The following is a 14,094-nucleotide window of genomic DNA, read 5'->3' on the forward strand; positions in this document are numbered from 1 at the left end:
ATGCATGGTATTTAAAGAAAACATCCATCGTAGTTCTTTTATAGTGAGCCTGTGCTCTGTGTTGCCTCCCTCCCACCCGACATTTATCTTGTCAATGATCCGCCATCTCATATCAGTGAACTTGTGCTTAAATAAAGTCCAGTGACGGACCAAAGGGGCAGTTTCGGTACCTGTGTGGACTCTGGATTTGTGTTCGTTTAAATGAATTTTAATGGCCCTAGTGGTGCGTCCGATATATAACTTAGGACAAGGGCATGGTATCATATAGATAACATGAGACGAGTTGCAATCGGTTTTATGTTTGGCTTGAAAAACCTGGCCTGTTTGAGGATGTTCCCAACTCTCCCCTGTAATGGCAAATGTGCACCACTGGCACTGTCCGCAGGTGGAATGACCCCATGCCTCGCTAGAAATACTTTCTCTATAAGGGGTAATCAATTGCCCTATATTCCTGGATCTTTTAAAAGCGAAGGTAGGGGTATCCACATCCTGTCCTAAAATTAATTTGGCAATGTGCCAGTGTTTGAGTATGCTACGTTTGATGTTGAGGGCTAGAGGGGAAAACAGTTGCACACACACTGTGGATTTGTTTTCAATATTGGTATGATTATACTGAAGTAAAACACTTCTGTGGGCATACCTAGCACGAGTGTAGGCTTGGCGTATGACTTCCTTAGGATAGCCTCTTAGTTTAAATCTTTTTTTGAGGTCCCGAGCTTGAATTTTAAACTCCCTGGTAGAAAAACAAATGCGATGCAAACCCAAAAACTGGCTGTATGGGAGACTGTCCTTTAACTGGCGCGGATGATGACTATGGTAACGAAGCATACTATTCCTGTCTGTGGGTTTTCGGAATATAGTGGTTAATAAATTCCCTTGAGACTTGAAAATCCAAAGATCTAAAAAGGGTATGTGTTGTTGGCTATTGGTAGCACAGAATTGGATGTTAGGGTCCATTTGATTTAGCCAATACAAAAATTCATTGAAATGATTCAAATTGGATCGCCAGATGCAAAATATGTCATCCAAATATCGCTTCCATATAACCACATGTTGGAACCACTGAGACTGATAAAGATGTTCTTCCTCAAGATTCGCCATATATAAGGTGGCGATAGACGGAGCGAGGGAAGCGCCCATGGCTATGCCGTGGGTTTGTAGATAAAACTTCCCATTATACCAAAAATAACTACGAGTTAAAACTAACTTGGTTAAGTCCATGAGAAAGGTGGTAGGAATTCTATTATAAAAAGTTTGGCTTTCAAAGATTCTCTCCAACATACTAAGAGCTCCTTCAATGGGGATCATGGTGTAAAGAGATTTGACATCCAACGTAATGAGTTGCCAATCAGGATGGATCTCTGAAAGTTCCTTTAGCATGAGAATCATGTGAGTGCTGTCCTTCACATGGGATTTGATTTTAACCACTTCCTGTTGGAGAAATTTGTCCACAAATTTGGACAGAGGTTCTAACAAGGAGTTTTTCATAGACACGATGGGCTGACCTGGGGGGTTGATCATTGATTTATGTATTTTGGGTAAGAACTGAATTTTCGGAGTACTATGAAAAGGGGGGCGAAGAAAGGCAGCTTCTTTTGTGGTTATAATTTTGGACTTATAGGCACGAGATACAATGATGGAAATGTCGATTTTCAATGCCATTGCTGGATCCTCAGATAAAAGACTATAGAAGCAGATATCATTAAGCTGTTTCTCAGCCTCCATATTGTATTTCTCATGAGATTGAAGAACTATCGCTCCTCCTTTATCCGCATGGGATATGATCAATTCCTGTTTATTCTTTAATTCTTTTATAGATCTTCTTTGACTTCTTGAAATATTGTCGGGAGGAGGAGTGTAATGTTGTTCCATCATCTCGATATCTTGCAATACCAAATCCAGAAAAGTACTGATGTTGGGATGGAGAGGTAAGGGTGGACACCATCCCGATTTTCTGGATATGATTGAGGAATCAGTAGAGATGTCTCTGTCCTTAAAGTACAAGTAAGTATGAAGTCTGCGAATTAGTTTGTACACCGCTATGCGAGCTTCAAAGGCATCATAAGTATTCATGGGTACAAATCCCAGTCCCAATTCCAACAAGGATAATTGGTCTTGAGAGATGTTGTATCCTGATATATTGATCACGGCTGATAGTTCCTCTGGGACCTCGTTTGGGGCCCTTGATATCCCATGGATTGAAAAGCTATTCTCCGTCCTCGGTTGCTGCAATATCGCTGGCGTCCTCTGGAGCCTTGTGGTATGTAGTTTTTTGACGGTACTGTTCCGTGAGTAGTATGTCCTCCTCTGGCAGAGGAGTTGGAACTGTCACTACCACCGGATGTCGAACTGGTGGAACCTTGGTCATCTGAGATTGTATGTTGTGGTCGTGATCCGTTATTGGTTTTAAATAGCCATATGTACACCTTATTGCTGACATAGTCCCTCTCATCCCTTTTGTATATTTTTATTTTTGTCTGTTTAATCTTGTCTCTGTACGTATCCAAAGCTGATTGTTGATCCCCCTCCAATTTAGACATTTCAGCTTCATTTGTATACGTATTCTTGATGGTTTGTAATGTTTGTTCAATGTTCCCTTTGAGTTCGGTTTCCAACTTAGTTGTTTGTTCTATTATCAGTAGCATGAGATCAATGCTACACTTATTGAGGATAGCACACCATTTGTTGGTAAATTCAGAATCATATGAATACAAAGTAGGTGCTTTTTGGATCCGTAAACCTCTCGGGATCATAGATGAAGTGACATATTGAGCCAGAGTGTTGGCATGTAATTCAGCTCTTATCAATCTTTGCCGTAACAACTCTAGCTCACTCCAGGATGGGGCAATAGCATTTTCCTGGGAATTATCGTACAGAGTAGGTCGGTTAGTTAACACTGACCGTTGTTCCTCCGAAAAACTAAATGTTTGCTGGTTACTTGATGATTGTAAGTGTGCCATAATGTTGATAATTCAAGCCAAAGGAACGGCACTGATGTAAATGAGATACTACAACTAAGATTTCTCCACTAATCACATAGGAAAGTTACTGACGTTCCTCAGATTGCCACACCAAACAGCAGTGTGGTAGCATATCCTCACCGGAACAATTTTTTGTAACTTTATGTGAACTTTATATTTTTCATATAGTGATACTTTTTTTTATAACTTATAACTTATTAAAGCTGATATATGCTATAAAGAATAACTTATCTTTTTACAAAAAATTGTTCCGGTGAGGATATGCTACCACACTGCTGTTTGGTGTGGCAATCTGAGGAACGTCAGTAACTTTCCTATGTGATTAGTGGAGAAATCTTAGTTGTAGTATCTCATTTACATCAGTGCCGTTCCTTTGGCAGGGAATTATTGGCAACATGTTTCGCCAAAAGTTTATCAAGGCTTCTTCCCTACAACAAAAACAGCCATTAGAAGCTAATAGAACTTTTGCATTCATAGATGGTTCATACAATCACTTAAACTCCTCACCTACCTATTCCATACCAGCCATCTCACTCGACCACTTTTGTTCTAAAGTAAAATGGCAGTGGCGTTCAAAACAATCTATTAAATAGCTACCACAGACCTGTCACTGGGTGAACTACGTAGATTCCGTTACATCATATGTTAATTTACCCAGACAGCTGAGAGCTACTTAAAGTGTTGGTACTTAAAATAGGTTAACTTATAAAGATAAATGATATTAATAAAGATATTTATGGAAAAGGAACAAGTTGTATATTACAGCTGAACCAATGACGAATGGGCACACAAAGCTTAAGGCAATGAAATGCTTGAACCTTAAGTGGTGTCGCTGAGGTTCTGATGAATTGAAAAACTTGAGAAATTGGAACACACTATATAATATTGTTACAGGTGTACGAATATTTAATGATTAAAATAATGGCATGTATGTGCATATAAGCCCTGATTCTATAGATAGCGCCTAAAAAATAGGCCCAGAGGATTGCAGTGCATAGTGCTTGTTTATAGAATCACACCTAGAGGTGCCTAGATTGGACTTAGGCACCCCCTATTTATGCCAGGGTTTTCTTGGGATAAATACTGGTGCCTAATTCCAATTTAAGTGCCTAGATGCAAAACAAGCCCAAGATCCGCCCCCTAATGAGTTAGGTGCCTACCATCAAATTAATTTTAATTATTTGCTAATTATGAACTCATTAACAGTGTGGATCAAGCTAATTAAAAAATTAAGGCCCTCTTTTTCTAAGCTGCGGTAGAGGTTTCTACCGTGGCCCAGGGCACTAAATGCTCCGATGCCACTCCAGCACTCTTAGGAATTCTATGAGTATTGGAGTAGCATTCCAGGAGTAACATTCCAGGCTGTGGTAGAAATCTCTACCACAGCTTAGTAAAAGGGAAGATAAGTTAGGCGCCTAGATCAGCTAGGCATGCCAATCTAGCTGCCTAACTTCAGGCGCCATTTATGGAATCTGGGCCATAATGTATAAATGCCAAAATTTCACCTAAGCGCTATTCTGGAAATATGTGCATATCTTATATAGTATATCTTTTACAGGTAGACATATACATATGCCTATCTCCTGCATTAATTGTGAACACTTACATTAACTCTATGACTGGCATAAGGGCTTACACCTAAATCACAAACTCCAATATATAAAGTATATAAACCATATATCCTCACCTTCCCACTCAGTGTTTACTCATAGTTGGCGGCTTTATGCCTCAATTCGTCAAAGGATCATTCTATTCTTTTTTGGTTATATACTTTTTGAACTTTTCTTTCCGTTTTCGTTTTATTCTTATATTTTATATTTCAACTTATAAATATTAAACCAAAGCGGTTTACTTAGCTTTGCTTAATCAAGCTTCTGGTCTCAGGTCACAGAAAAGGGGGGAGATAACCGACAAGTTTCACTCATGTGTTACCAGTGGTTTTCTCAAGGTTATCACTCCCTGCAATAATGAAACGGAATATTACTTATTCCATTTAAAACCAATCAGACCTTTATTTAAAAGTTTCTTATTTCCTTACCTCATAACTCACACTCCATTCTGAACAGCCCAATTCACTCTCCAAAATGAAGGAAATGCTTCCAACTTCCTATTTTTAAAGGCCGGCCCCATCCCAGACGTCAACGTGGTCTAAACCTTGACCACGTGAATGTCTGATGTCAGGGCAATCCCTCACTATTTATATTGTGTATTCATTTCTACTCATAAATGAATATTAATTCATTGATCTTTTATGGATGACATAATATGGACGCGTCCCAGAGGCAGACCAGCTAGACAAGGGTGGCCCACTCTAATTCATTATTTAAACCATGGGGCGTCACTGTGTTCAGGCGGTAAATCCACCTTTGTTCTACATAATTTAAACTAAGATATGAATGAGGTGTGAGGATATATGGTTTATATACTTTATATATTGAAGTTTATGATATATTATTACCTCTTGCTCTAAACATTTGAATAAAGTGAGTGCCTTACACCTTAATCACAAACACATGTTATACTTGTTCTATAAGGAAAAGAAGGCTTCTATTTTTCTTTATAAAATAAATGCCCTCCAGGCACCTAAATGTAGGCAAACTGTTGTAGAATTGTCCTATATACTACCCATTTTAATTCCACTACTGGAACTGCAGGGATGGTGGCATTGTATGTAAAATAATTCAAAATTTCTTGGCTCTCTCTGCAACAAAGAGTATGAGATCCGGTATTCATCCTTCTGAATAGGCCTCTAGGTTAGACAGGCACCCGGTTCTCCTTCCCCCATTTCTTCAGAATGCGTATGATGTACTCCACCTGTGTACTGCCTGTGCTGCGCAGAAGATGTAGTACTTCCCGGAGGGTCTCTCTGATAAGAAACACAATGTGAAAAAGAAGTGCAGGTTGAAATGGTATTTGCATGACCGACTTTTGTTTCACTATTAGTGATCAGAGCAGTATTCAATGAAGCAACACTGCTACACTCCTGGAAATGGAAGTGTTAGTCATAAAATGGTAGTGGGTAGTTGGTGGAGACAGTTGTTAGGTTGATTGCTATGCAATAATACAGTATATAGTTCTGTTTTGAATTGGTTTTATGGAAAGAGGAAATTAATAAAGACAAAAATATTTTTTAAAAACTGCCCGAGGTTGATAGCAGGACTTTCATAGGAGCTGTTCATGTACGAACAGCTCCTACTCAGATGTTCTATTCATTGAGTACATACCTGGATTTTCAGTGGCATTATTTGGATGGGAGATAAATTATACCACAGCTACAAGTATTACACTAGCTTCCTGTTTTCTCCAGAAAAGGTTTAAGATCTTATTACTGGTACATAAAACACTAAGTATTGAGGTTTCTGATGTCATAATTTATAAGCCGCAAGTTGTTGTCACTTTCCAAGTTTTGGGAAGTAAGCATCTCCTGTTTTTGGGGGATAACTTATAGGCCACTTCAAGTTTTAAGATCAGTGAATCACCATTAGATTAATGTATCTAGTCTAAAATATGTTCTGCTATGTGGGACTTGTGAACAGATTTTTTTTCTATTATTGGCCCAGTACTTTGGAATGCATTACCACTGAATCTGCGATTGGTTACTAACACTCATAGCAAACTTTAGATAATTACTTAAACCCACTTGTATTTACTTGTATGTTTCAGCTCTTAAGTGAAATATAGCACAGTTACTTACCGTAACAGGTGTTATCCAGGGACAGCAGGCAGATATTCTCACATATGGGTGATGTCACCGACGGAGCCCTGGTACGGACCACTTTAAAAGTGCATCATCACATTAAGGCTTTAAAAGTTTGCGATAGCCCAAACTAAGCATAAGCGAGTGCCTTCCCACCCGACGTGGTCGCGCAGTCCCTCAGTTAAGATAAGCCAGCTAAGAAGCCAACCCGGGGAGGAGGGTGGGTTGTGAGAATATCTGCCTGCTGTCCCTGGATAACACCTGTTACGGTAAGTAACTGTGCTTTATCCCAGGACAAGCAGGCAGCATATTCTCACGTATGGGTGACCTCCAAGCTAACAGAAATGGGATGATGGGAGAGTTAGCCTTTAGGAAAATAAATTTTGTAATACAGACTGGCCGAAGTGCCCATCTCGTCTAGAGAATGACTCCAGACAATAGTGAGAAGTGAAAGTATGAACTGAGGATCAGGTGGCAGCTTTACAGATTTCCTCAATGGGAGTAGATCTGAGGAAAGCAACAGAAGCTGCCATAGCTCTAATTTTGTGGGCTGTGACACGACTCTCCAGTGCCAGTCCAGTCTGAGCATAACAGAATGAGATGCAGGCCACCAGCAAGTTGGAAATCGTTCTCTTGGAAACAGGATGCCCCAACTTGTTTGGATCGAACGAGATGAACAGCTGGGGAAATGTTCGGTGAGGCTTTGTCCGGTCAATGTAATAGGCCAAAGCCCGTTTATAGTCCAAAGTATGTACAGCGGTTTCTCCAGCATAAGAATGAGGTTTAGAAAAAAACACTGGCAGCACAATCGATTGATTGAGATGAAATTCAGTAACAACTTTTGGAAGAAACTTTGGATATGTACATAGAACCACCTTGTCATGATGAAAAACTGTGAAGGGTGGATCTGCTACTAAGGCTTGTAACGCACTGACCCTCCTGGCAGAGGTGAGAACAATAAGAAAGACCACTTTCCAGGTGAGAAACTTGAGATGAGCTGTGGCCATTGGTTCAAATGGTAGTTTCATCAAACTGGAAAGAACCACATTAAGGTCCCAGGTGACAGGAACCACATTAAGGTCCCAGAGAGATGGTTTAACACTGAAAAGTCCCTTCATGAACCTGGAAACCAAAGGATGAGCAGTAAGAGGCTTTCCCTCTACTGGTACATGATAAGCAGTAATAGCACTGACATGGACTCTAATGGATATAGATTTAAGTCTAGAATGCGACAGAGAAAGTAGATAATCTAACACCAGCTCCACTGCCAATGACGTTGGATCGTGATGATGAAGAAAACACCAGAAAGAAAACCTAGTCCACTTTTGTTGGTAACAATGTTGAGTGGCTGGTTTCCTAGAGGCATCAAGAATGTGACATACAGGCTGAGAGAGATGTAATTCAGAAGAACTCAGCCCGAAAGAAACCAAGCTGTCAGGTGTAAAGATTGCAGGTTGGGATGTAGAAGTGATTCCTGATTCTGAGTAACCAGAGTAGGAAATATTGGAAGAGGTATGGGTTCCCTGGAGCTGAGCTGAAGTAGAAGGGAGAACCAATGTTGCCTGGGCCACCGTGGAGCAATGAGAATCATGTTGTTTGCTTCTCTCTTGAGCTTGAACAGAGTTCTCAACATGAGAGGAATTGGAGGGAATGCATATAGAAACAGGCCGTCCAATCCAGGAGAAAGGCATCTGCTAAAAGATGGAGAGGAGAGTAAAGCCGGGAGCAAAATGGGGCAAGTGGTGATTGTGCGGGGTCGCAAAAAAGTCCACTTGTGGAGTGCCCCATTGAGCAAAGATGGACTGGAGAGTTACAGAGTTGAGAGTCCATTCATGAGGCTGAAGAATTCTGGTGAGGTTGTCTGCTAGGGAATTCTTCTCCCCTTGAATATAGACAGATTTTGGGGGCTTCCTTGCTTGTTTATGTTGTACATTGCTACTTGATTGTCTGTGCGAAGGAGGAGGACTTGAGGGCAGAGTATATGATGAAAAGCCTTGAGGGCATAAAACATCACTCTGAGTTCCAGGAGATTGTTGTGAAATTTCCGTTCCCTTGTGGTCCAATGACCCTGAGTTTGAAGATCGTCCATATGAGCCCCCTAGACATAAAGGGATGCGTCTATTGTGATGACCTTGTGATGAGGGTGTAAATGGAAAAGGAGACCTCTGGATAGATTGGAGGTCATACACCATCAAAGCGACTGCAGAAGAGATGATGTCACAGATATATGTTGTGAGAGGCGATCCGTCACTTGAGAAGCAAGGGTCCACTGAGGAGTGCGAAGATGTAGCCTTGCCAGCGGTGTCACATGGACAGTGGAAGCCATGTGGCCCAAAACCATCATGTATCTGGCAGAGATGGATTGAAGAGGCAGCAGTTGCTGACACAGACTTATGAGAGCTTGAAGACAATCTGGAGGAAGAAAGGCTCTCATAAGGGTGGTGTCTAGGATGGCCCTAATAAACTGCAGGCGTTGAGTCAGAATGAGATGTGATTTGAGGAAGTTGACTTCGAATCCTAGAACCTGAAGAAAAGAAATGGTCTGAGATGTAGCTTGGACCACTTCCTGAGACGACACAGCCTTGATCAACCAGTCATCCAGATAAGGAAAGACTTGAAAGCCGTGTGAATGGAGAGATGTGGCCACTACAATCAGGCACTTCGTGAAGACTCTGGGAGAAGATGCCAGGCCGAAGGGAAGAACCTTGTACTGGTAATGACATTGACTGATTTGAAACCGGAGGTACTTCCTGGAAGCTGGATGAATGGAAATATGTGTGTAGGCTTCCTTAAGGTCCAGAGAACATAGCTAGTCATTCTGATTGAGGAGAGGATAAAGCAAGGCAAGCGATAATGTAACCATGGGTTACAAAATAAATATGTTATAGTTAACCCAAGGCAGGAGAGACCTGACAGAGGTTTTTTCCTCTAATATTTTAAAGTTAAAAGTTTTTTTGTTGTTGTCCAGCAAAGATAATGCTGTGTTTGCATGACTGATTGTTGGAATTCTAGACTGATGATGTCTGCAACAGGTCTGATGACCTCATATAGAAGTCAGTAGTGCTGGGGAGAATTCTAAAACTGCCAGGGAAAGCAGTTGGGTGGTTATCGAGAATTCTAAAACTGCCAGGGAAAGCAGTTGGGTGGTTATCAGTCTGGAAGACAGGTTGGTCTTGGTTGCCTGAGAATAGAAAAATATTTTTTTTAAAAAATTTTATAGTGGATTTTTGGCTAATGTTAATTAAGTTCAAGTCTGGCCTATTTTTGTGGCAAGGGCTGTGTTTGGTTATGTCATACAGTGATTTTCTGTCACTTTTGTGTTGAGGTGCAGAGCTCTTGTATTTAAATGGAATGTAGTAACAGTTAAATTAATTTTGTCCTGGTTAACATTAAGAAAACAGGATAGAAAGTATCTTTTTGATGTTGTAAGTAGTAGTGCTGAGGAATCATTTATTGATGAGTTCTGGTTATTTATAAAAACTAGTTATGAACTGGAGTGAATTCTGTCACTAAAATATTTTGGTTTAGATAACCATTTGATTTATAACCTTGGAGATAAGCCTATAGATTAAGATACATTGTGGGTGGGAAAAAGTTTAGGGAAATTTTAATTATCCATTTTTTTTTCTGGGTAGCTAGTCAAAAGTAAAGAAACAAATATAAATTTCAGGGTGTCATAGGGTTTTGCTTTCTTTGGGGTTTTTTTTTTAGTTAGGGAGTAGTACTCCATTTATTGAAGCTGAATCTCCTGAAAAGAAGAAGCGCTGGTACCCAACGGCTCTACAGAAAAAAGAACACCTGAACCCTGTGAGGAAAAAGGGGACACCGGGGTGGAGGGTGCGGTGTGGCGAGTCTTGGACAAAGATTTACCAGAGCGCACCGAAACGGTACCAGGGGAGGACGATCGGCGTCGTTCTCGGTCCCGAGAAGAGTGCCGTACCGCCTGGTGCCGAGGAGGATCCACTGTGGGTTGAGAATGAACCACTGGATCATCATGAAGTTGTTGGGCCGAAAGGATCGGCATCGAGGTGTTTACCGGTACCGAAGGAGTGGACACCGGGGGCTCGGTGCGGGGCTCGGGCCGGTCTGGTACCGGAAGGAGCGGTGCCAGGATAGAGGGTAGCAGTTGTTCAAGTTGTTTCTTCAACTGCTCCTGAAGCTGAGTTTGTAGAATGGCCGAGATACGGTCATCTAGGGGTGGCATCGGAACCGCTTTCTTTTTCTTCGGTTCCTTGGATGCCGCTCCACGCCCCGGCGATGAGGAGGCCGATGACGAGGCACTCACCGATATCGGGGCGGAGCGTTTACGGGACCGGTGCGATGCCGGTAGGGACGGTGTCGCCACCGTAGCAGGAGGGCGCTCGAGGGAAGAGGAAGGCTTCTTAGCCGGCTTACCTGGCGCCAGTGGCGCCGATGCGGGGTCGGTCGGTGTCGAGCTTGACGGTGCCGATTTTTGCGGTACCGCCGTTGAAGGTGAGGAATCCATCGCCGACTCGGTGCCGAAGAGAAGGGTTTGCTGGATTCTTCGGTTTTTAAGAGTTCGTTTTTGCAAAGTGGCACAGCGGGTGCAGGAGTCCGCCCGATGCTCCGGACCCAGGCACTGCAAACACCAATTGTGTGGGTCAGATACGGAGATCGGGCGTGCACACCGCTGGCACTTCTTAAAACCGACCTGCGGGGGCATGAAGGGGAAGATAGCCTCCGCAAAATCGAAGTCCGAGGCCTGTATAATGGCAACAGGCCCCGCCGGGGCAAAAACGAAAGAAACAGGAAAAAATCAAAGTTTTTTTTTTTTTTTTTTTTTTTGCAATTCAAATAAAAAGGAAACCCGAAGGTAGAGGGAGAAAAATTTAGAACAAAAGCGCGAGCGGGAAGGCAAAAAGTGATTTCAACGGCCGTTGAAAAAATACACGCGTCTTCTTCGCTCCGCGGAAACGAAGAAACTGGGGACCACGCACTCCTCCGTCGGGCGGGAAGGCACTCGCGCACGCGCGGTGCGACCAACTAGAAACTTCTAGTTAAAAAGGTCCGTACCGAGGGCTCCGTCGGTGACTTCACCCATGTGTTAAGAATATGCTGCCTGCTTGTCCTGGGATAAAGGAGTTTACACCTGGACCCTGTGAGAAAAAAATTATTTCAAAGAACTAAATTCTTTCAAGTTTCAAGTTTAATAATAAATTTGATTAATCGCTTAATTTTAATTCTAAGCGATGTACATATTAAAATACAGTATTAAGGAGACAAAACAGTGCATTACAAAAACAGGGTCTTGCATGGTAATTAACAAACTCAACAAAATTAAACACAAAAGGATAAAGGGGTAGAACTACAAATTATTTGAAAGAAAGCAAGACATTTAAGGAAAAAAAACATAGGGAGGGTAAAGTTAAAAAAGCTTCAATAAAATGATAGAGTCGAATTAAAATTGACTAAAATAACTAATTTTCAAATGCGTCTTTGAAAAGAAAACTCTTCAATTTATTTTTAAATTTTTCCAAATTATGTTCTTCTCTCAAATAAATAGGAAGAGTATTCCAGGTTTCAGGTGCTGTAACGGAAAAAATGAATTGTCGCCTTGTATTGATAATTTTGAGGGAGGGAACCGTTAGTAGGTGCTGTTCATTGGATCTCAGTATTCTTTTAGAAGTATATGGGATTAATAATTTATAAATGAAAGCAGGAGTTTTATAAAGTAGAGATTTGAATGTTAGTAGGCATAATTTATGTTATCCGGTAAGCTACTGGAAGCCAATGTGCTTTTTCAAGAAGAGGTGTTACATGGTCGTATTTCTTGGCTTTTGATATGAGCTTAATAGAGGCGTTCTGAATAATCTGTAGACGTTTGATTTCCTTGTGAGTTATACCCTTAAATAGGGCATTGCAATAGTCAATTTTGGTGAGTTATACCCTTAAATAGGGCATTGCAATAGTCAATTTTGGAAATCACCAAAGAGTGAATAAGGATATTAAGAGATTTAGGACAAAGGAATTGTGAGAGTGAATGAATTTGACGGAGTCTGAAAAAGGTTGATTTAATAATACTGCTAATATGATCATGGAAGGTTAATTTATGATCAAAAATGATCCCCAAGATCTTGATATTGCTCACTTGTTGTAAAGGAGAACCCTTAATAGAGATAGGAAAGTTAAGCTTTAGATTGTCTTTCAACATGAAAGAGCATCACATTTGATTTACTAACGTTGAGCGCTAGTCTGTTGGTATCCAGCCATTTATGAATTTGTTCTAACTTCTTATTAATTGTAATTGTATCCAGGGGATTGTTAGTATCTAACGGATGTAAAAGTTGGATATCATCAGCATAGGCAAATACGTTAAAACCAATGGATTGACACAATGTCATCAGGGGTGCAAGAAATATATTAAATAAAAGTGGAGAAAGAACAGACCCTTGGGGGACTCCAGATGTGGTGAAGGAACTTTTAGAGATTGAGTTATTGAATGACACAGCCATGGTACGTTCTGTAAAATATGATGTAAACCAGGAAAAAACCTGGTCTGTGATGCCTATGGATTGAAGTCTATCTAACATAAGCTGATGGTCGATCGTGTCGAAGGCAGCTGACAGGTCAATTGAAATTAGGAGGACCGATTGATGATGGTCCAGAAAATAATGTATGGAGGTGGACATGCCAATCAGTGAATGTTCTGTGGAATGATGCTGTCTAAATCCTGTTTGATTTGGATGTAGAATATTTGCTTTTTCAATGAATTCTGATAACTGGTTGAAAACCACTTTTTCAGTCAGTTTTGCTAAAAATGGAATATTTGCTATCGGTCTATAGTTTGATTTATCACCAGAGCTTTTTTTGCCATCCTTAATGATTGGCCGGATAATTGATGCTTTCCAGGCCTTTGGCATGATACTTTGTTGCAAGCTTTCACTAACTAAAGTAAGGATAGAGGTACCGAAGATCGTAAAATAACGTTTGAGAATAAAAGGCAGTATTGAATCTACCTGAGAACCCTTGGTATTAATAGATTTGATAAGAAGTTCGATTTCTGTAAGATTTGGGATATTGAACTGGGAGCATTTTGAATAGAAGGATCCTAATTCAACTTGCTCACGATCTGATATTGTGCATTGTTTTGTAGTAAAGTTTTTCCTAATTTTATTGACTTTATCAGCAAAGTAAGAAGCAAGCTCTGGGCAGTGGGCAGAGTATCAGTTGTTTGATTTTGTCTCATATTAGAGAAAGATTTTATATGGAAACTTGTTCTAAAGTTATATAGATATATAGATTTTGTTAGATTTGTAAAAATAAACTAACAAAAACTTTTAGAACCAGTATTTGTTTAAAAGGTTTCATTTATTGTTCACCCAGTATCTTTTATTTAGGGTAGATTTTATATTTTATGCTAACTTTTCCCTCTTTTTAGAAACATTCTCACTTTGA

At 40.6% G+C, this 14,094-nt stretch overlaps 1 protein-coding gene across 1 annotated transcript in view; it reads right to left on the minus strand.

Annotated features, from left to right (window-relative positions):
* Positions 1-3,844: 3,844 nt before the first annotated feature.
* The window catches only part of TTC26 (tetratricopeptide repeat domain 26), a 155,477-nt gene continuing 145,227 nt past the window's right edge, over positions 3,845-14,094 (minus strand). Inside the window, exon 18 of the mRNA XM_033933397.1 lies at positions 3,845-5,847. Coding sequence (XP_033789288.1) covers positions 5,736-5,847 — 112 coding nt within the window. The 3' untranslated portion in view covers positions 3,845-5,735. The remainder of the gene's footprint in view (positions 5,848-14,094) is intronic.

The sequence above is a fragment of the Geotrypetes seraphini genome, chromosome 2, assembly GCF_902459505.1.
Source record: "Geotrypetes seraphini chromosome 2, aGeoSer1.1, whole genome shotgun sequence".
Taxonomy (NCBI): domain Eukaryota; kingdom Metazoa; phylum Chordata; class Amphibia; order Gymnophiona; family Dermophiidae; genus Geotrypetes; species Geotrypetes seraphini.